The sequence below is a fragment of the Tyto alba genome, unplaced genomic scaffold (genome assembly GCF_018691265.1).
Source record: "Tyto alba isolate M040663 unplaced genomic scaffold, T.alba_DEE_v4.0 Super-Scaffold_46, whole genome shotgun sequence".
Taxonomy (NCBI): Eukaryota; Metazoa; Chordata; class Aves; order Strigiformes; family Tytonidae; genus Tyto; species Tyto alba.
Window position 1 is genome coordinate 6,683,893 of NW_024881322.1, and position 21,573 is coordinate 6,705,465.

Sequence of the window (21,573 nt, forward strand, 5' to 3'; positions counted from 1 at the left end):
GTGGGATGGCTGACCAGGGAGCCACTGTGGGATGCAACTTCTTAGAAAGGCAGCAGATACACAGGTGTGAAGGGCTGTGGGGAGAAAAGTAACTTCCCAAGGCTAAAAAGAGGTCGGGCTCCTGAGCAGGAAATGGTGAGGGGGATGAATGGTGGCAATGGGAAGGTATCACCTGGAGGCTGGAGTGACCCAAGAGGTCCAGGGAACCTGCCACAGAGGAATATTCTTTGGGAAGACAGCACCAGAGGCCAACAGTGAACTACTTTGTTTTGATGACAAACTCTACCATCAAGTCTGCTCAAAGAACTAATCCAAAACTTTTTTCTGTACTTCCTTTGCTGGTAGAAGCCTTCCACAAACAGAAGGTGAAATGCACCAAAGCAAAGACATTTGATGCAGTTGGATGGAGAAATATAAACATTTTTTTTCCAGCCCACCACACTCACTGTTTCACATACCAGTGTGTGAATAGTTTGCAAATGCCTGATCCATCAATCTGCTCAGCCTTCTGTACCAGCCTCGTGTGTGTGAAATTAAATAAAACATTGCTGGTGTGATCTTGCTTAGCCTTGAATGAGAGCGGGGGATAACACTGATGCTTGTGCTGCCCAGAGCCGGAAATTCTTAACTGACATTAACTAAGAAGTATTTGATCGATAAGAGGCCCAGTTCCACTAATTGAGTATGGAGGATTCATGAAAAGTTGTTTTCAAATCTATTCAGAAAACCATATCAATTCAAGCAACTAGACGAGACTGTTAGTTACATGTATGTAGATTTACATTGAAGCCGTTCTCTGTGAACATTCAGGTTCAGAGAAAAAGCAGGACTGCCATTAGTTTGGAGCTATTTTTTTCGTTAGAGAAAGAGGACCATCTAGTGGTTAACAGAAATTATCGTCTTGCCTTCAATCATTACCGAGCAAGGAACGAACTTCCACACGTTTCAAAGGAAAGCATATGTATCTTGAAATCTGACCACGTACTGAAGCTAAACCAAACTGCATACAACCCAGATTCCGACAAGTTAGACTGGATATCCAGGTGTTTACCACCAGCACAATTCCCAGTTTGCCCAGTTCTCCCAGTTAGCACATGCTTACTGGAACAACTTGTTAGCAGCTGGGCAGCTCAAGCACAGGCTACAGTTCAGGACATCAGCCAGTCTCCCGGAGCCCTTCCTCAGAACACTGTGGAGGCTTTGCCAGAGTTAGAGCTCTGATGGAAAAATAGGAGTCAGCCTTGGCATGGTTACGGCCACCTTCGAAACTGTCCTGCTGACAGTACAGATAGAGGGAGGATTTCTTCTGACACTTTCACCAGTCTTCCTCCCTGCTAGAAAGACACCAGCCAGCCTTCTGCACAGCGGTTTGGGATGTGCAGCTTCCAAACACAGCTGGATACTGTAGGTACAGTCAGGTAGCAGGAGTAGGGAAGATTATAGTTCAAGAAATAATCAACTATGGAAATACTTTTGCCCATCTCTCAAGCATCCAGCACTTTGACATTATTTTCAGGATGCCAAAGTTAAGCCAGCAAAGGCATGCTTCTGGCACTGGAGTAGAGCAGAATTTGTGTATAGAGTAGTTGCATTGCTGGAATACAGGATGGAAATTAGTGCTGCTACAGGCCGTTTGCACATTTCATGCACAATCATTTTGTCAGGCAACTTGAAGTTCTCTTTGAACACTCTGTGCTTTAAGCAGTAATTGTCTGAGTTTCCAGGCTGTTGCAGAGGACAGGTCAGCATGCAAGCCTGCGATTTTCTGGTAAGGCAGACTATAGGACCAGGTACAGGGGATCTGCCCAGAGGAGCAACACTTAATCAAATTAAATTTTGGCTCTGTAAAAGCTCTTAATGAATAAAACTTAAAATATTAGGGTGCTGCACATGAAAATAATAGTAGTATATATTAGAACCAAGTCTATAAGAAATTAAAAGTTTCCTACAGTATTTCATTCCAGTTATTACAGAGGAGATTGACGGTAGCCAAAGGTAATGGCAGCCTCGTGCATGTACACATGCAAAGACAGATGTCATAGAGAGTCCTAAATTAAAGCAGAGCTTTAGCCCCTGCCATGTGGGTGACTTGGGTTTTTTCTTATGCAAGGCTTTCACGTGGCATTCCCAGCCGATGTTTCCAACACAGCAATTCTTTGGAAGAACAACGTTTATCCCATTGGTCTGGGTTACTCGTTGCTCCTAAAGGGCAGCCAAAGTGCTTCTGAGGGTATCTAGTATAGGTCCAGTTCTGCACCAAGGTGGCGATTTTTACAAAAGTGTATTTTATGGCTTCAGTATGTCATATTTTTCACCTGCATGCCAGTGAGATCCTGGTTTTAAACTCTGCAGTTTATCCAGTCATAAATAACCTCTAATGATTCACGTACAGCTTGACAGATTAATTGAAATATAGTAAAAGGCAAGCAAGGGGATCGCAAATTGCTATTCATAACCAGGTCTTACAACTATTACACTTAAATAGCTTGAAACCACGATCAAGATAATGAGAGATGATGTTCTTTTCTGGCACAATAGTTGCCAGGTTATACGTTAGTCATGGAAAGGCAAGAGTCTTATTCCTGATCCATTGCTTAAACCCTGATGTCCAATAGATATTAGCAAATGAGATTAACTCCAGCCCCGGCTCTAGGATAATTAGCTGTAATCTGAAATTCAACAGCCTAAGCAACAACATCTCTTGCTTCCACTTAGGTTTTAAACCTATTTTAACTGCTTCTACCTTTTTAGTTTGCTGCTTGTGCCATGTCTGCCTGGCCCACTTTTCTGCAGCCTGGTGCAGCTGAAAGCCCTTGGAGCCAGGACTTTCACAGGTCTATTGCCACGAGCGGCTGCTCAAGAGCAGTGGGAAGGACTCAGTCAGGACGAAGGACCTCGGGACGGCTGTCAAGGGGCAAAAGCAGGAGAAGCACATCGCCAGCAGGATGCCACCTGTCTCTGCCCACAGTGACCAAAGTTTGGTGCAAGGTGCTGGCACAGACTGTATTTGTGTCAGACCTAAGTGACAGACATGACAGGGAGACCTGCAGCTCCCTCTGAGGACAGCAGAGGGAGAGCTCTTTGTATTGACACAGCCCCACAGAGACCCCACGCCAATGCACGTGGCCATTGCAGCAAGCTGCCAAGGGGACAATAAGCGTGCTGGCCACTGTCTTTGTTTTAATTGCTGCCCAGTGCATGCCAAGCTCTGCAATTAGGGTTTGTTTCCACTCCCTCTGCGGTTGCCAAGGTTTGCACTTAAGAACTGCTCATTGTGGTTTTGTTTTAAGGACAACAAAGTCACATCTTGGCTTATAAAGGAGCTTCGTTGTTTCCCAGACATCCAATCTCATTTGTCAGTAAACTGTACAATGAATCCCACAGTTGCCCAATGAGCCCATAGGCCCGGGTTAAGCCTGCAGTGAGAACTAGAAATACAAAACTATGTTAAATGTATGAGGATTCAAAGCACAAGAACCGCCACAGTGAGCAGAGAACTTACCTAATCCTGCAGACTCGGACTTGGGTTTTTCATCTGAAGACCCGCTGTCCTCTCATCATCATGGCCAGGCCTATCTCAAGCCTCTGTTCTCTTTGGTTGTCCCAGCACAACTGTTGCAGAATTATGCAAGTGGAGTGGATCTGAGATTTTTAACCTTTGAATTTGTTTTTTAACTCAAAGCAGTTCCCTGATCTGGCTCATCACAATGCCCCACGGACAGCAGTACTGGCCCAACCAAAGTAACAAAAAACTGTGGCTGGGGGAAAAAAAGGGGATGGCAGGCCTGCTTTGCTGCTAGGAAAAAGCTTCATGGGATGATGATGGGAGAGCAAAAGATACAACAGAATTTTGCACAGAGATGTAGACTTTGCAAAAACACAAAACGCATCAAAAAATCCCCACATTAGTAGTAACATAAGTTCTCTGAGGTCTGGAGACAACCTGGGGACATATCCCTGAGGATGGGTGTCCTGAGCTTACTCAACCTGCCCAGAAGGTCTCTCAGTGTCTAGCTGTGCATCCTTAATCCACAGACATTGTCCAAATCATGGCACATCTGTGACTGAAGTAGGTGCCTCAAGTTCTGTAATTAGCATCTCTCCATCCTCCCATTACTGTCCCAATAGTGCCTTTTGCAGCTGCTTAGGAAAGGGTTAGACAATCCTTCTCTACCACCCGTGCTGCAGTGAAAGGCTTCATCAGCAATAGTAGCAAAGGGTAAGCAGAGGTTTTGAACCACAGCAGATGGCCTTGCTTTCCCCAAGGGAAAAAGAAAAGCTTCCCTGCAAAGTGGCAGGATCAGAAACTTTTTTAGACCAATGCACGCTGACATTCATAAACTCCCGCAGTGCTGATCCAGGCCTTGGATCACAAAAGAGAAGTACTTTTGATTTAAGAGGACTGAAGCTTAGTATAAAAGCCAAAAGAAAAAAAAAAAAAAAAAAAAGAAATATAAGTTCTGGCAGTTGTGCCAATGCAACTAGGTTATTGTACATCTGCAAAGCCATTAATCACCTCCCAAGGACCGGCAAGCTTTGTAACACAAGCGCACGTTTTTCAAGGCAAACCTTTAGCATTGCAGCCCCACCCCCACTTATGTGTGTGTGTCCCCCCAAATAGCTAGCGGCCAGGCAGCAGGCAGCTCTCAAACGGGGAGTCCTGTGGGGCCTTGGCAGCACCCCAGGGTGTAACACAGCAGCTCTGCCTCGCCAGCAGCACCCACCTGATAGGGAGGGCGAGGGCACAAAGCGGGGTACGTGGGTGGTTTTTGGGGTGCTGCCTCCCTCAGCGTACTTGTGCGTGTTAAGCAGCATTTTGTCCAGCAGGGTAGGCCTGAAGAGGTGTGGGGGTGTTTCCAACACGTTTGAGCGAGGATGGGGGGAAGCCCTCTCCCAGATTCAGATCAGCTAGAAAAGTCAGCCCAGCAGCTGACAGGAGGGAGCTTGGAAACACGGCGGGGGATCAGGAAGCGGCACCACCCAAAGGCTCAGGAGCACGGAAGGGACACCCGTGGGGGTCGGCCCGCGGCATCCCTGAGGGCGGCTGGCATGGAGAACGAGCGGCTCCAGCGCCGCTGCCGGGGCCCCTCCCGTGTGGGACCGGGCTCCCGCCGCCGCAACCCCCGGCTCCCCAGGGAGCGGCCGCTGCCCGCCGCGGTGCACTCTGGGCACTGTAGTCCTCCGGCCCGGAGCGCCTGCCCGCGCGCTACGGCCGCGGGGCGGCGGGGACTCTCCTTCCCGTGGGGCAGCGCGGGGGGAGGGGGGGCGGTGCCGGCCGTCACGTGCCTGGCGCGGCCAAGGCGAGCCGCCATTTTATGAGGCAAACCGGCGGGCGCTGCCCGTTAGCGGTAGTGTGGGGCGGGGTGCCGGGGGCGTCGCGGGTGAGGGGCGGCGGGCTCCCTCCCCTTTTTATTTCCTTTTGCGCTTTCTCCTCCTTTTAATCTTTTCTCTCTCCGCCCCACGCCCCCTTCCCTCCCTCTCAGACTCGCCTCCCTCCCTCCGCTTTTGTTACCCCTCCCCTCGCTTCCTCCCCTCCCTCCCCTCCCCGCCCCCGCTGGCACTGCGGAGACGGAGACGTGACCCGAGCGGACCCAGCCGCGGCCTTTTCCCCGCTGCTTCAGCCTCTCGCCGCAGAGTCGCATGTCATCTATCCAGAACCTCCAATCCTTCGGTAAGAGCCGCCGCCGGGCACACCCCCCCCTCCCTCCCCCTTGTGTCGCAGGGAGCTCCCCACGGTCACCCCCTCGGCAAACCCACGCCGGAGCTCCCCCCCGCGCCCCCGCGGTGACACCGAAGCCGTTGCGGAGCGGGTGTTGCCACCCCCGGCGCTGCCCGCTCTGGAGAGGCGGCTCCGGCTGCTCGTCCTTGTCCCCCCCCGTCCCCCCCCAGCTCCGTGGCGCCGGCCCCGGGACCAGCGCTGCCTGTGCGGCGGAGAGGAGTCGGGTAGGAAGCTGATCGCCCTCCCTTTCCCCTCCCGCAGGAGGTGCTGCCGTGCCCCCTGCTCTGACACCCCGTACCGCCCTTTTTGCCCGAACGGCCCCCCAAACGGGTCGTTTCTGTCAACTCTGCAGTCCCAAAGTTGTAATCTTTGTGGGCAGGGGGGAGTCTAGGGTTCGTTTCCTCTGTTAAGGAAGGCAGTCATCTCCACAGTTCCAATTGCTTGTTGATTTGTTGCCTTATCTTATCATTACCAATGTCCCCAAACCTGATGTATGCTCTGCAAAGGGTGTTATTTCTATAGACCGAGCTATGCAGATAGTAGGTCATTTCTCTTGTATTAGCAGGGAAGTTTACTGTGTTGGGCCGTGCTTCTCCGCTTTCCTTATCTATGCGCAACAGAAGTGAGCAAGTTAACACTTTGCGATAATGTCTGGCTTTTGGTCACAGTTTTGCCTCATGTATTCTGCATATATAAGCTGTATGAGAAGGTTATGTTAATCAGGATTTGGGAGCTGACCCTGTGCTTAGGGAGGTGCTGCCCAAAGGATTTGCTTGAAGTGATCCAGTGTTAACACTTACAGTGCTGACTTATCTCCGACCTAGAATCCTAAACTCTACCAAGGGGTTTTCATGCCCAAGTCCCATTTTTCTTTCACCTTTTCTTTGATTGACATTTTCTATTAGTGTTTGCCCCACGAGCTGTGGGGTACAATGAAATTCAGCATGTTTTAACAGATGCCTTTGTAGACATTAAGCCAGTCAAGCTACCCAGAGCTCTTCTACTTTCCTGTGGTGCTTGCATCCTGTAGATGCTTTCAGTGCCTTTAATGCTCTAGTCATTCTTGTTTCTACAAGGGTCAGTCTGTCTGCAGCTGAACTACTTCTTTTCCTGTTTCTTCTGGAGTTTTATTCTTTTGGGGCATTTGTTTTGCATGGATGGCAAAACTTGATCAGTGTTTTTAGGTCTGAGTTTTGGATGGAGGTTTTGGAAGTTGTAGCTTGCATGGCTGTTGAACATACACTTTCTGAAGATTCGATTCTTCAGTATGATCCTGATTAGTATCAAAAAAATTACTTGTGATTAATTTAAAAAACTTAAAATACTTCAGATTTCAAGATTTACTTGAAGCTACTGATTAGGAAACTTTGTAGGGCTATCAAATTTCTTGATAAAGTGAGTGTTAAATATTTTTTTTTGTGGAGAACAGTGAATAAGTAATACAACCTGGGAACCCTTCTTCTTCCTAAATGCCTTCTAGTTTCGCCTGTGCTAGATAAATTTAAGCTTGGAAGAATTTGAAAACTGACCTTTCTATAGTCAAAGCCTAAATCAATTTTGTTGTTATTCTTGCCTAAAACTACTGGCTGGCAGAGAAGTGCTGGTTTACAGCCTCTGACATAGGTTAGTGTCTGTTGCCATGTTCTGTTTACATTAGTAGCCAGGAATTACATCCATGCCTTAAAGTGCTGGTGGTGTAGTGGCTGTTACAGTGTAAAACTTCTGTTCTGGACCTGTAAAGGAGTGTCTGTACTAGAGCTTTTTTTATTTGTCCATATCAGTTGATCTGATAAAAGCTGCAACTTCCATTTTTCACTTAAATTTTAGAGAGCAATGTGCATTTCATGTGCACTTGATGTTCTCTTAGAACCACTTTTTCAGGTTCAGAGTTTCAGGACTTACAGTTTACAAGAAATAGTGAAGTAAACTGATACTGTAGCTGAAAACTGTTTATATCTGGGAAGGCATTGAAGAAACTGGATGCATTATGGTTGAGAGTGTTATGCTGAGTTAGTAGGCTAGTGAGAATACAGCTGTAGAAAAAAAGTACTCTGATTTTAACTGTGTGTTTGAACAGGGAGAAAACAGCAACGTTATCACAAAGAGTTTTGTTTCCAGGAAGTGAGAAACCTACCTGTTAGTTTTGAGCTTGGGTCTTTTCCTTCGTGGGAATTACATTAATCTTTCTCCTCCTGCAGACCCCTTTGCTGATGCAACAAAGGGTGACGACTTACTCCCGGCAGGGACTGAGGATTACATTCATATAAGGATCCAGCAACGAAACGGAAGAAAGACACTAACAACTGTTCAGGGAATTGCAGATGATTATGACAAGAAGAAACTTGTGAAAGCTTTCAAAAAGGTGAGATTGCTAATTTGATTTGACAATAAAGATATTATATAAAGGAGTATGATAGCTTTTAATACTAAATAACAGAATATTTGTTTTATTTCATTCTTGCCAGTGCACATCACTTTCGTATTCGGATTGATCCCTTTCCCTGTCTGTCTCAAAACTCCCATCAGTGTCTAGTAACACTGATTTTTGCTAAAAAAGTTAAATGTTTCTTTCCTATAAATAACTAAATAAAATATATTCTGAATGTTTCATTAAAACGTCACAGATATCTGGCTTTGTTGATGTGAAGAATAAAATCAGTTTAAAAGGATAACTGGTTTTGCATTCCTGCTTCTGTTATAGATAGTTGCTGTTGAAAACAAGAGATAGTGAGTTTTGCCAGGATGAAAATACTTATTTTAAAATAGCACAGAGTTGAAAGGCTGTGTCTTATGACTTTGTTTTCCATTCTTGCAATCAGTGTTGGCCAGTTTTTGCCGCACAGCGGCTAATCCTGTTTTTGCCTGAATTTACCATCAGCAGCTTAGTTTGTGTCTGTATGCATCAGCAGATATATTCCATTTGCCCTCAAAACCAGTGTGAAATAGATCTAGCCTTTGCCTTGCTTGGCATCAGAATTTAGTAAGCAGCTTCTCTGACGAAAGATTTACTAAGCAAAATCATAATGTACATCAGATGTCTTACAATCTGAATGTTTCTCTCTAGAAATTTGCTTGTAATGGTACTGTGATTGAACATCCCGAATACGGTGAAGTTATCCAGCTTCAAGGTGACCAGAGGAAGAACATTTGCCAATTCCTCTTGGAGGTGAGGGACTGCAGATAAATAAACCTCTCTGGAGGCAATAGAGTGACAGGTGGCATAGATGTTTATTAACCAGTTAAAGATGTCCACTGTAGTTGCTTTATATTTTCAGCCAAAAAGTAAAATGACACTTGCAGAATGAGAATAAACCTCCGGTGAGAATCAAAGCACTGTAGAATGCATTTACCCTGCTACAGTATATCACTTGTTCTCTGTCAGTGCAGCTCCAGTTCTTCATTTGTAAAATCAAGCACTTGATGCAAACTGTAAGTTTTGAGACTATAGAAGAGAGAGGCATACTGATGTAAATCATGATGCAGAGGTGTTATGCTGCCAAAGAGTAAGTGCTAGGACTACTGAACAAGTCAGATACCTGATAAGATTTCTTTTTTTGTGTAGTCAATTCGTATGTTTGGCCCAGAAACATTCTGGAAACTAGCAAACTGCTTTTATTGCCTATATACTGTATTGCAGTTTCTTTAATCAAAGTATAAGTAACTTGATATCCTAAACATGTAAGCTTTACTGAAATATGTTGCTTTTCTCCTTTAGATTGGCATTGTCAAGGAAGAACAACTGAAAGTTCATGGTTTCTAAAATACCTGTACTCTCATGAAGAACCCTGCAGTATTTGGTCTTACCTAGCCTGGCTCTTCTGTGAAAAATGAATCTTTGCAGTGAATGGACTTCCCTGTTACCTGAACATTTAAAATTTGATTCAGATTTGCATGTCTGCGTGAAACATGTGGTGTGTAGACTAGAAACACATAAGAAAATTTCAGTAAGGTGGTAATGAAGACACTTGTGAACCTTAACACATTTCCAATGGAAATGTTTTAGCGGTCGTTGTTCAGTTTAGTACTCTCCACTTGACCTAAATATGTGGGTTGTATTAAAATAGTGTGTGCTGTTGCTTAAGAATAAAAGTTTATTCACATATTTTCTGGGATATCTGAAATGCTTTAGCTTAAGTTTTAAACTGGCACAGCAGCCTTATTAAGAATGGCTAGATTGTTTTGTGGCAAGTGTAGCTTACTGCTGATTGAATAAATTGAAAAATCTACACGATGAAGTATTAGCTAATTAAGCAGTAGATTAGCTTGATGTGATCTCATACTGTAGCTGTAAGGCTAGAGCTTTGAAGTCTTTTGTGTAGGTGTATTTTAGTAGCAGCATCATAAGACATAAAATTGTTTGCTGAGTGACTGGATCTTCTCTAAAATTTACTGCAGTAACTATAAAATATTAGCGTTAAGCATAGTAGGACTAAAATAAGCTGAACTCCTCAAGGCTGCCATTACAGAGAACATGCTAAACATCTAGGTCTTACATAGTCCTCCCGAAACATTTGAAGGAAGTGCATGGGATTTTGTATCTCTTCTGTCACTGAGTGAAGGGAAAAGACATTGAGTTGGCTTCTGCCATGACTGTGCATTTAATGTTGGCGAGCAGAGTGCTTTAATTAGCTGGTAGTGTTAGCTGCAAAAGTGAGGATGGGAACAGGCTCTACACTAAGCTTTTTTTTATTCCTCGTATAGAAAGTTTTGCTGTGATTAACAATTAATATGGAGGGGTTTGTAGTGGGTTTTGGGTATTACTACAGAAAGCTGATTTAGTCTGCTTTTCTAGTAGGCAATTCATTCAGTGTTATCTGAAGTTATAATAGGTTTGTTCCACTGTGCTTTTCATCTAGTATTAGTTAGCTGTAGACATTTGGTATTCTGCTTTTAAGACATGTCTCTTTTCAGAATGAAATGGCTTTGTTTGGTGAAACATGCAGATCTTATCTTCCTTGTGATATAGATGTAGAAATTTTCTCTGAAACAGTTTAAAACATGCTGAGTTGGGAAACCATAAGAATTGTGGTAAATGTTAAAAAAAAATTCTGGTAATATCAGGTATTGTCTGGAAAGGAAGAAAGAGACATTTCTTTGCTGCTGAGACTTACTAATAACTTATTCAGAAAAAAAAAAAATCTGACTACCGAAGTAAACATTGAGAATGGCCAAAACTGTATTACTTACTGTCACCTGTGCCTATACTTAGTTTCCTGTTCAGACTTGCCTTTTTAAACGGAAATGCTCAATTTTAACTCACTTGAATGTTTTTTGGTTTGGGTTTGGTTTTTTTTTTTTGGACTTCTGAATTCAGATATGAACCTTTATGGCACTAGCAACAATTAGGGGAGCACCCGAGAGCATTCATATGACAACTTCTTTCTCTCTCTGGTCTAGAGAATTCCACCTGTAAGAATCCCGTGTCCAGTCTCTCCACAAATTCTGCCTGGTGTTACAGATCTTAACTATTTCAGAGAATGGCCATTCCCGAAGACGGGATACTGTTAAGGTATAATGTGTTCAAGAGGAGGAAATGGGAATGCCTGCTGCAGAACATGAAATACCAGCACACAGAATGAAAATCCAAAGAATAAGTGTTACGCAAGTCTTGCACATAGCAGAATAAAATCCTTGTACTGCAAGTTTACCTAGTCCTGTTTCATAGATGCTAAGGTAATTAATCCTTTGGAGGGTACATAGTGATTTTCATTTTATCAGATGCCAGAAAACCTGACGTTCTCATTTAAAGCTTGGTCTCCTGCCCAAGAGGAAAAGCAAGCAGTATTTTCTCCTATTTCACTGGTATTACTTGAGTACTACTTGTGGTTCTTGAATTGGAGATTAACAAATGATTAGCAAGTCTCATGTGTTACTGAGTCAGTCTTCATTTCAGATGGCATTCCATTAACTTTTACTACCTAAGCTTGAGTCATTTCTCCACAGTCATTCAGCTTGGAATAAATAAGTAAAACCTTTGTTTTCTTCCTCCTCATTTAAAAGTAATTTCTGATAGCTATCAACTGCAAGGTTCCTCCTGTCTTGGGTTTTATGCTCTTAATGGAGCTGCTTGTGTTTTGAACTTTGAAGGGCAAAATTAAAAGGAGAGGCAGTAAGAGGTAGCACATTTGAAGTTTAAATAGATATTTGTTGTAGCAACAATCTGATCTTTCTAGAAGGAAAGCAGAAATTTTTGTCCTTCAAGTGTTTTTAAAGTATAACAATGTCTCGATATGTTTGTAACTAGCCTTGTTACAAGCCCAAGTCTCTTTGAATGTTCTAGAGGAAAGACTTCAACAATTTCATGGTTTATCATCCTACTGCCATGAAAACCTGTTTTCACGGCGAAGGCAGGTTTCCATTTTTCCATCTATTCCAAAATAGGTTAAAAAATTACTGGCTTAATGATATCTAGGCTTAACCACAAGCTGCAATTGGACGTAGGAACTGCTGTTTCAAATTCATGGCCTTGCTGTGCGCAGTTATAGTAGACTGTTGTAGCTGACTCTTAGCTGATACACTGGAGTAAGGTGTTGCATAAATAAATTGAATTGTCTGTTCAGAGCCTACATCAGCCTAATGCAGTTATGAACAGTGAAGCCATCACTTCCCAAATGGTGGTAGCAGACCTTGTTTGTAGGTGGTGAGCTTTAGTAATTTAAGTCTGTAAGGTGCCTGTTTCCTCTTGCGTGAATTATCAGACCCTTGACCATCACCTGTAGTCTGCTAGATCTGACCATGCATTTCAGGGATGGGCGTGAAGAGCAAAACTGGGCAGACAAGCATAATTTTCTTAAGTGAAAGAATGTTTGAAAAGAATAGTGCCTAGATTGTGTGTGTGTACTGTTCATTGGTCCAGTGGCTTTGCTTAAACCTTAATTCCTGCATCAACGTTCTTGCACAGCCTAAGTGAAAAACATTTTGTTCTGGAGAATTTTTTTGGAGAGGGAAGAAGGAACCCCACAAAAAAGCACCTTAGGAAATAAGTTTATATTTTAAGTCTGTTTTCATTAATTTACATACTCTTGGACTGTAAGACCTCTGTACCATTGTTATTTTTTTTCCTAAATGCTAATTAAAGTTCCTTGAGAGTTTGGCATTTAAGGTTCTAGATATATCAAAAGCCACTATAAAACTTAAAAGTGCGAAGAGTTGTTGAAGCTTAAATTTTAAATATTTGAAAAAATAATAATTAAACAGAGGTCTGCAGTTTGTCCTGCACTGCTGTCTTGCTTATAATCAGTATGTAGTTACCCTGAAGATGTATACATATTTACAGACCTCCCAGTAAGCAGATATCCCTGGTGTAATGCGATACCCTGGTTGTAGGTCTTGTAAGATCATATCTAACGTACTGCACTGTTACAGGCTGTACTGTAATTTTACAGTGTGGGACAGATGTACCTTGAATTCCAGTCAGCAATTATCTTTTCCTTAATCCACCTGGAAGGCTCTAGTGTACAGGATCCCTGTGTTATACCCTTGTTTAAAGTGGCTTGATAGTTCCTCTTACTATGTGAAATTATGTACAAGGTTGGTATTTGGCCAGTTAAAGAATGGGGGAGGCCTTTAGGAGATGACTTTGGGACACAGTAGGGGTTGCTGTCACTTTTGGTGTGTTCAGTGTTGATTGGTGTCACTAGGTGTTCCTCTAATGTGCTTCTGCCACTGGGGAAATGGAAGTGGTCTTAGAGGGTCATGTGTATTTAAGTACTAAGGATCTGCCTTCCTCCTAAGACTCTCCATACATCCATACTCAGTGTAGTTAGGGAAGTGTCCCCCGTGCATGGCAACGCGAATGCTATTTTCCATTTGCCAGATCAAAAGCTCTTGGAATGAATAAGGAAAGAACAACATCATTGGTTTGTTTGCTGTACAGATGCTTCATGCCTACTGTTTTCGGTTTAAAAAAAAAAAAATCTTAAAAGAGGATTTGTACTTGGCATGCCTTTTTAATGTTTGCTACATGCCTGTCATTGATCTCTATGAACAAGTCTTAACCTGTATTGGAGTGTTGCTGGAGAGTTGAGACAACCTTTTGAAATAAAATGTACCAATGTTATTTTATGTATGCTTTTATAAAACGAATGGAATTTTATGCTGTTGTTAAGGAGGATTATTTTTTTGGTGGAAGATAGAAGTAGTGTAATTTAATACTGATGTATGTGATCCTCTTGTAATCAGCTTTGATTTCTTCAAGAAATTCCTCTCTTAAATTTCTACCATAATCTGTACTAACCAACTTAAAAATACTGTGATTTGTACTGGGATAACATAGTTCTAAACCAGGATGATCATATTGGCTTGAGGTCTAAAATTTTGGGTAGAAAAGAATCGTCTGATTTCTTGAATAACCAAAATGCACAGTTTTGGGTAACGTGTGCTCAAGCTTGTTCTCAGCTATTTTAGAATGCCTTGCATCTGTGAAATGTGACAGCACATTTCTGAAATTAATTTGGGGTCCAATTAAAAGTATTTGTGTATATAATAAATGCTTTTTTCCATTTTAAGCCATCTTTGCTATGATTGTGCAGCAAAAAAGCCCCGTGATCCAGCCTCAGTTGTCCGAGTTATGAGTAGCTGAATTCCGCAGACGTGGCTGCAAGTAGAGTGGTCATGCTTCCGAGACGGGGTTTAGCTGTCAGCTGCGTTTGTGGTCCCTCTCCCAGTCGGGCAGGGGAACGGCGGCGGTTGCTGCAGGACAGGCAAACGGGCCTTGGCTCTCGGGACGGGACAGCTAACCCCGTGGCAGAGGCTGCTGCAGTTGTTCCAGTAGCTGTCCCTCTCTTTTAGGTAGACCCAGCAAATGACAGAAATGCAATTGGTGTTCAATCAGAGAATAGTTCTGGGGTGAGAAAAGTTAAAAATGGTCTATTCCCAAGAGCCTGCTGGAAAAAAATCTACTGAAGGGCAGGCCCTGTTACAGAGGAAGCAGCCTTTAGCTACTCTCCACCAGAGAAAGTTAGACACGCGTGTAGTGGGGTACCTCCTGATGGGTGATGGGCTACACCTCAGTAAACAGGACAAACAGACATGGGTGGTATCAACACACCTGTGCTTGGTAACACTGGTGAAAAAGCCCTGCAAACTGATACTTGTCTGTATCTGATACTGTCAGTATCTTTGAGTTACACCTGTAACTCAAAGCCCGGATCTGGATTAGGGCTTGAAGATTCAGAACAAAACCACTGTCCAGGTTCCTTTAGTAAATAGTAAACTGTAAATTAATCCATGCATTATTCAAGATAATTTATGAGTGAGAATTCAGTATGAAAAAAGTCCTTATAGGGAATATTGAAAGAAGAGTATTTTCCTTCCTTACCTACCTTTCTTCAGGTGAGATTTTGCAGTGGCATGGAGGAACTTTCTGATTGTCTAGTAGTGGGTTTACATAATAAAAAATATTATGAAGAATGCTCTGTTTGGAGCTACCTGGGCCTAGAGTCCTCACCCGTCACTGCCTCACTTGCCTTGCATGCTAGGCTGTTTCTAAAGGGCTCCCAGGGCAGGGATGTTTCTCAGGGTCATCAAATGCTTAGCTGAAACAATTGAATATAAGGAGACAATGTGAGAATCTTCCAAGTGCATGAGTTGGGTGTTCTATTTCTGTGAAGAAGCTGTCAAAATTGAAGCCTGTCTTACGTTACATTAAGAGGTATTTCCTGCCCAGCAGAGTTCTTGCTGTATTTATTTCAGTGCCCTAAGTCAGCAGTGCTTTCTCCCAGGTCGCTGTGTGGAAGGCACAGCAGGGGCTGTGCGAGCGTTCGGGAGGCCTGGCGCAGCCGGTGCCGCTCTCCTGCAACCCGGGAACGTGCCAGCCGCGTGTGGGAGCCCCGGGACGGGCACCGCGCTGTGAGGGCAACAGCAGAGGTGGCAAAAACGGAAACAGAAGGGTTGGCTTGCAATTTCTGCTTTCAGTAGTGGTCTAGTGATCTGACAAAGCGGCTGCAGGGAGCAAAGGGATGGACTTTTTTCCAGTTCCTTTGCAGATACGGATCAAGAGAAATTGCCCTGAAGTTAATAGAACTGGACAGACCATATTTTCAGGATCTCATCTTGTAGTGCTGATACCGTCAAAGCATCCACTGACTTTTATTTTTCAAAAGTTTACTTGACCTTTACTTTTGGACGGAGTTTTTCCTTGTTCACTGAGAGTTGGGCCTCAGCTGGCACAGCTCCCTCTGATCAGATCAAAAGATCTTGAAAAACCACCAGCTTGCTTCTGTCCCCTCCATCTCCACACTGGTTTTCCATGCGAGCAGATTTAAATACTTTAGGTTTGGACATACAAGCCCCTGGTACATGTATAAGCACTTCTCTTGATGTCGTCTCCTTCTGAGAATATGGTCCATATTTCCTTCTGTCCTCAGAGATTTTTTGGGGTTCTCCAAAGGTCCGGGCATGCATTAGCACAAGATTCTTTTGTTCTCGTGGGTCATGAAGAATTAGGAAGTCTGAATTTACAAGGGGAAACCCAGAGCAGATGCAGAGTCACACAAGGTCTGTTTTAAAAGAGCTAGCCTATACATTTCTGCATCTTTGATGCGATTTATTAGACAGGCATACAGTGTGTTTTCTGTCTAATCCTGCCTGACCATCCCTGGCTGTGCTCTGGGGGAAGCCTGCCTGCTCCTCCAGTAAAGAAATGAAGGCGCAGCGGGAGGACTTGCTGCTGCTCTGGCTTTGTTCCCACAGGAACAAGCTGTTCAACACCACGGACTGAAGCCCGACATCAAGCCAGGCCACAAAGCTGGTGAGCTGGAGCCGCCGTCCCCTCTGCTCTGCTGCCTCGTCTGCCGGCTGTGTCTTGCCCTGCAGGTAAGAGCTCCGGGTCAGGGCCCATATCACTGTCCTGTGCAGGTGAAACACCAAGCACAGCGACTCTGATTTCTGATCAGAGGACTGACATATAAATGTAATGAGTAAATTAGTAGTACTAGCAATGAATAAATAGCAGATCCAGCTACACAAAGCAACTCGCAGTTTGGACCTCAGAGTGTTTCTGTCCTGATGAGTTCTTCCCTTTTCATGTGCTTTGTTTTTAGTAATGAAATGTGTTCATCTTGCTTGCGTTCTTTGTACTAGAGTGAAATGTTATGTCAGTCAGTGCCGTGTCTGTTATCGCTTTATGAAATCAACACTAATGTGCACGAGCTGAAGAATGGGCCTGGGGGAATATGATACACCAATCCTGCAAAACATGCGAGATGCTTTTCCCCTGCTCTTAATCACAATTGTTCCTTTGGCCATTGGCTTATTTAAGATCTCTATGTGTCCATTGTGCGATTGAAGTTTTACAAATATTTATCGGGAGATTACAGCAAAAGATTTTCAAAAGTACAAATTCTGCCATGAGAAAAATTTTTTTGAAGTTTCTGGAGGGAGATGGGGGACTTTTTTTCTCAAAAGCAATTAAACAGTTGGTCTCTATCGCACAAACTTGTTTTATCAGCTGCTTGAAATGTGTTTTAAACAATACTCATGTAAATGGACAGCTTGCTATTTCCAGTCTCTATCCCTAGATGTCACTGGAAGACAGGACATGCTGAAAATAGTGACACTGAAGCCAGAAAAATAAAAAAAATAAATAAAGCTTAGATGGAGGAATGCAGAGGGGAAAATTGAGTAAAATTCTTGAGTGGTTGTCGGCATAACCCGTGTGAAACTGTACCCCAAATTTCCTCTGCCTGAGAGGGAGAGGATCTGAAATCTGTCCTTGGATGCACCCCTTCCCTACGGCGGGTGCGCGTCCTCAGCAACTCGGAGCTCGGCGCATGCTTGCCGCGGAGCCCTGCGCGAGAGGTGTGAGGAGGAGAGTCCCAGAGCACCACTTCAGAGAGAAGAAAGCAAGCTGCTGGGAGGGGCAGGAGACGACAGCTATGGCTTCATAACAGGCAGAAGTCAGCTCGTGGCAAGGTGCCACAGAAAGAGGCAGACCTGCCTTTGTGCATCTCTGCAGTTTCCACCAGCTAGTGCTGTCCCTCCTCTGACAGCCAGCCAGTTCTGGGAGGTGAATTGGCAGGAAATTATTTGCTTTTGGGGATGAAGGAATCACTTCTTGCCCGCTTAGTTCTCTGCGGGCTCAGAGAAGGGATGGTGTTGGGTCTGCTGGAACGAGGTGGAGGAGAGGAGCTCAGTGCACGTGTGCGTGGAGGCAGTGGGAGTGACGGCACGCCAGACCCAGCGGCCTGCGGGAAAGAGTTGTAAGGAACCAGTGTTGAAAAAGCCATTCAACACCATGGCAGAAGTCAGGGGAGGCACCTTTAGGGATCAACCGTTTGTACAGAAGATGGTCCTCTCCAGTGCCACCCGGGGCTGGCTGGGCCTATAAGGGTGTTTGAGTGGGTCTGGGTACAGACAATGCTTGGGGACCAGTTCCTCTGGTCCTCAAACACTCACAACACTTTGGCTTTCTGTCAGTATTTTGTTCATGAAAGGAGGCTGAAACCAGTTTTTAACATCTATAGGATCAAAACTATAACCAGCTTTTATTGAAACTGTTATAAAAGAGAAAAATGCTCTGATTTGGTGAGTAAGTGTTGGAAAGTACTCCTAGGACTTTTGCTAAGAAAGGATAAAAGTTGTCGCCAAGTGATCTTTCAGCAAGCTAGTTCTTTCCTGAGCTGAAATTATACAAAGCATAATTTCTAATTCAGTACTCAATTCAAATGCTGTTGTGAGTCAGTAGCAGTCTTTCTCTTGACCTTAGCAGGATTCAGGGGAATAAAGCAAGCTTTGTAAAACTGAAACCTTCTTTTTGTGTATTAACCTTTATGTTTTGGTTTTTTTCTTTTTCCCTCCAGAGTGAAGCATCAGCTACAGTACAATGATTTATGAGATTACACGATTAGAAAGTACACTGTGTCCGCAAGATCAGAGCTTCTGAAATTCTGGAGCCATTTATATCCAATGGGTGGATGACTTGCATCAAGGGAGTCCCTAGTTCATGGGCATGTGATTGCAATCAATGCCATGTTATGCCAAGATACAGCTGTGGAGAAATGTCTTGGTAATTTAAAGCATGTTTTCCTAAAATAATGTATGTAGTTGTTGGTGTCAGTGTTTGATGTTCTTAGAGCCTGTGGTGGGATGCACCATGATTTTGTAGCTCATTTCAATCAGCCTCATTGGTAAAACCAAAGCTATACAGCTACAGTGACAACAGTGGGAGACCAGGTTTGGGAGTGGGGGGAGAAGCTAGCCCCTCTGGGCTGATACAGAGACCTTGCCTGTATTTTGGGCTCCATGACATTCAGGAAGGAACTAGGTTTTTCACCACCTATTCCTCATTCGGGCAAGCAGCCACAGTTTTTGCTGCCAACCATCGGACCAGCTCGACATGAAGTTCTTTGCACCTCTCCTTCTGCCACTCCTTTTCTGACTTGGCACCTGCTTTGGGCTGAGGCACTTCAAGTGAGACCCTGAAGAGGCACAGGCGTGTTTCCTCTCTTTGCAGAGGCTGGTGTACAGGAGTGGAAGCCAGGCTCAGTGGTGGGAGGAAACAAATCAGCCCTTCTCTAGCACCTGCCGGAGAAACTTGGTTAGCTCAGCCCCCATAGACCTGAGAGTATGCTCCATGAGAATAATGTCCTACCCTACGGCTGTAATGGCTCTTTCCTGCCAAAGGCCCTGAGTGACCTCACCATTGGTAAGATCTCAAACCACAGCCAGCAGGTGCAAATAGCTTGGGTCCAGCAGTCCCCCTGCTGCCACCCATGCAGCTGCATTGCAGAACAAGCTCTAATCCAAAATGTAGCCTAACATCTTCAACTCGCATGTGGAGGGACTTCCTGATACCCTCTGGGGAATCTTTCAAATAAATGATTCAATATCATTTCCTGCAACAGAAGAATGATTTTTATTCTTTTTTTTTTTCCCCTCAGTATTGCAAGTATATTAATTCCTTTAAGGTTAACTATGTGGAACGATTCAGCTGCTGGTGGAAATGTTAGCCCTGAGGAAAGAGGACTTGCTCTTCAGTCGGGATGTCTTATTGTGTCTTCCTTTTAGGTCTCATGAGCTCGCATAGTGGTTCAAGTCATTCTGAGTACTGTCACTCTGGGATGTGGCAATCGCAGCCTACCGCATGCTGTGATGCCATGGACACTTAGTTCTGTGGAATGCTGACAGCTGCCTCATCATGGGCAGCAGCTAATTGATTCTGGGGCAGGAGCACTGATCTCTCTGGCACAAGGTGCTAAAAATGATAGCCTGAAAAGAAAAAGGAGAGGAAAGCAACCAAAGCAGAAGACTGACACTGAGCTCACATCGGTAACTCAGATATTGATCCTGGCTGCACTCAGGGTGGTCTTGAGAAACAGTGGTAATTTCAGGTGAGTGGCTTTATAGTAGGATTTAACCCTCATATACATTATGTGTAGTATATCATGTTTAGTAGAGATGTAAGAGTCAGGTGGTCTTACGTGATCATTGACAGTGCAGTCCATGTACCTTCCTCTATAGGCATAGCAGGCTAACTCAGGCAGGTAAATGTAATTAAGTGCTACAAAGTGATCTGCTGCTGAGGCTCCCCTCGCTTGTGTGGAGCTCCGATGAAGCCTAAAGGGTTTTTCTAATTTCATGTAAGAAAGCAAAAGCTTTAGATTAACTGTTCTCCACAAAGAGCACATGCGAGGAAGAGTCTGGTTGCACTACATCAGAGAGACAAAAAGTTGGTCTGTTGATAATGCCAGGAAGCTGAAACTGTGTTTTTGTGACAGAGGAATATCTACTGATGATATGGTGCCACTGAAATAAAACTGCGAGTCCCTTTTACTGTGGATGAGCACACTAGTTACAATACTAGAAGTCACTCCACAGACCAGGAGCCCGTGGTACTAGACACCACACAACATCACAAGATAGTGCCTGCTCCTCTCCAAATAGCTTGAAAGTAGGTATCGGACGTGGGTTTAGGAACAGAATTTCAGAACCACTGGTTTTGATGGCATAGGCCTTAGATGGTCCCTGGCTGCTTCCAAATACGAATTAAGAGGTGGCAGAGTGAGCACAAGCAAAATCCTCATTCAAGAGTCACTCCCCTCCCACGGATTTCACTGGTGGCTGTGCACACCCAGAAATGGATGCAGCCCGTATGGGCAGCCAGCTGCTGCTAGACCACCTTTTGGAAACTGCCAATATTACTTAAGGACAGGCTCCAGTGAGTCTCCTAGGTGCCTGAGTGCCTGTTGATTACTGTGGGACTGTAGGCACCTAAATATTTTTTCTCTGTTTGACCCAAAGCACTTCTAATCCTCTCCTTGCCTTCCCTTTCAGGAAATCAAATGAGTGGAACTGGCTTGTTTGTTTGGGAAGCATAAAGGTTCCTGAGGAAGCAAGGACATGCAGACATGTCACTTAATTCTGGAATTTATTGATTACAAGATACAGAATCCAAAGCCAAATTGTAGGTCAGATAGATTAGAGTGTAATCCTTGCCAATTTCATTCATGGTCTAGATTAAATCTGTAAATGTAACTTCAGCATTGCACACCTGCCAGGAAGACTTCTCGTAACACTTAGGGACCAAGCCCATCAGTCTAGATATCAGTAAGAAAACCATTTGGAATTATATAAGTTAGCTTGGGTCACTTTAATTGAAGTACTGCCATTTTACATGTTGGGTGGACTCAATTTCAGCTAATTTAGCAATCTCAACATTTTGGGTAAGCTTCCTCTCTCATTGCTGAAGACAGGCAGGTACTTTAATGCTTCCTACAGCAGGTGAACTTGGTCACTCGCCAGAAGTGTGGATCTCTTACCTGATGATTAGCTGGGTAAGATCTGGCTGGTTTCAACTTAGCAGAGATTCCCACCAAAGATACCAGCTATAATTTGGGCTCTGCAGCTCTTGTGAG

At 44.1% G+C, this 21,573-nt stretch overlaps 1 protein-coding gene across 2 annotated transcripts; it reads left to right on the forward strand.

Moving 5' to 3' along the window:
• The first annotated feature begins 5,290 nt into the window (after positions 1-5,290).
• On the forward strand, positions 5,291-13,814 carry EIF1B (eukaryotic translation initiation factor 1B). Of its 2 annotated transcripts, none has more exons than XM_042806420.1 (5): positions 5,291-5,348; positions 5,484-5,671; positions 7,918-8,081; positions 8,784-8,885; positions 9,435-13,814. In XM_042806420.1, the coding sequence occupies exons 2-5, from the start codon at positions 5,641-5,643 to the stop codon at positions 9,477-9,479; spliced, it is 342 nt and encodes a 113-aa protein (XP_042662354.1). In that variant the 5' UTR covers positions 5,291-5,348; positions 5,484-5,640; the 3' UTR covers positions 9,480-13,814. The 2 variants fall into 2 exon arrangements, 1 of the variants encoding a protein (XP_042662354.1); XR_006166834.1 differs by lacking the exon at positions 5,291-5,348 and having other exon boundaries at positions 5,455-5,671; positions 9,435-9,630; positions 11,117-13,814.
• Positions 13,815-21,573: the final 7,759 nt, after the last annotated feature.

What these genes read in the sequence shown, in the direction of transcription:
- EIF1B (XM_042806420.1), top strand. Translation starts at nt 5,641, where the DNA reads ATGTCATCTATCCAGAACCTCCAATCCTTCG. An exon ending in CCAGAACCTCCAATCCTTCG is followed by an intron (nt 5,672 to 7,917) that starts GTAAGAGCCGCC and finishes CTCCTCCTGCAG; the next exon opens with ACCCCTTTGCTGATGCAACA. An exon ending in TTGTGAAAGCTTTCAAAAAG is followed by an intron (nt 8,082 to 8,783) that starts GTGAGATTGCTA and finishes GTTTCTCTCTAG; the next exon opens with AAATTTGCTTGTAATGGTAC.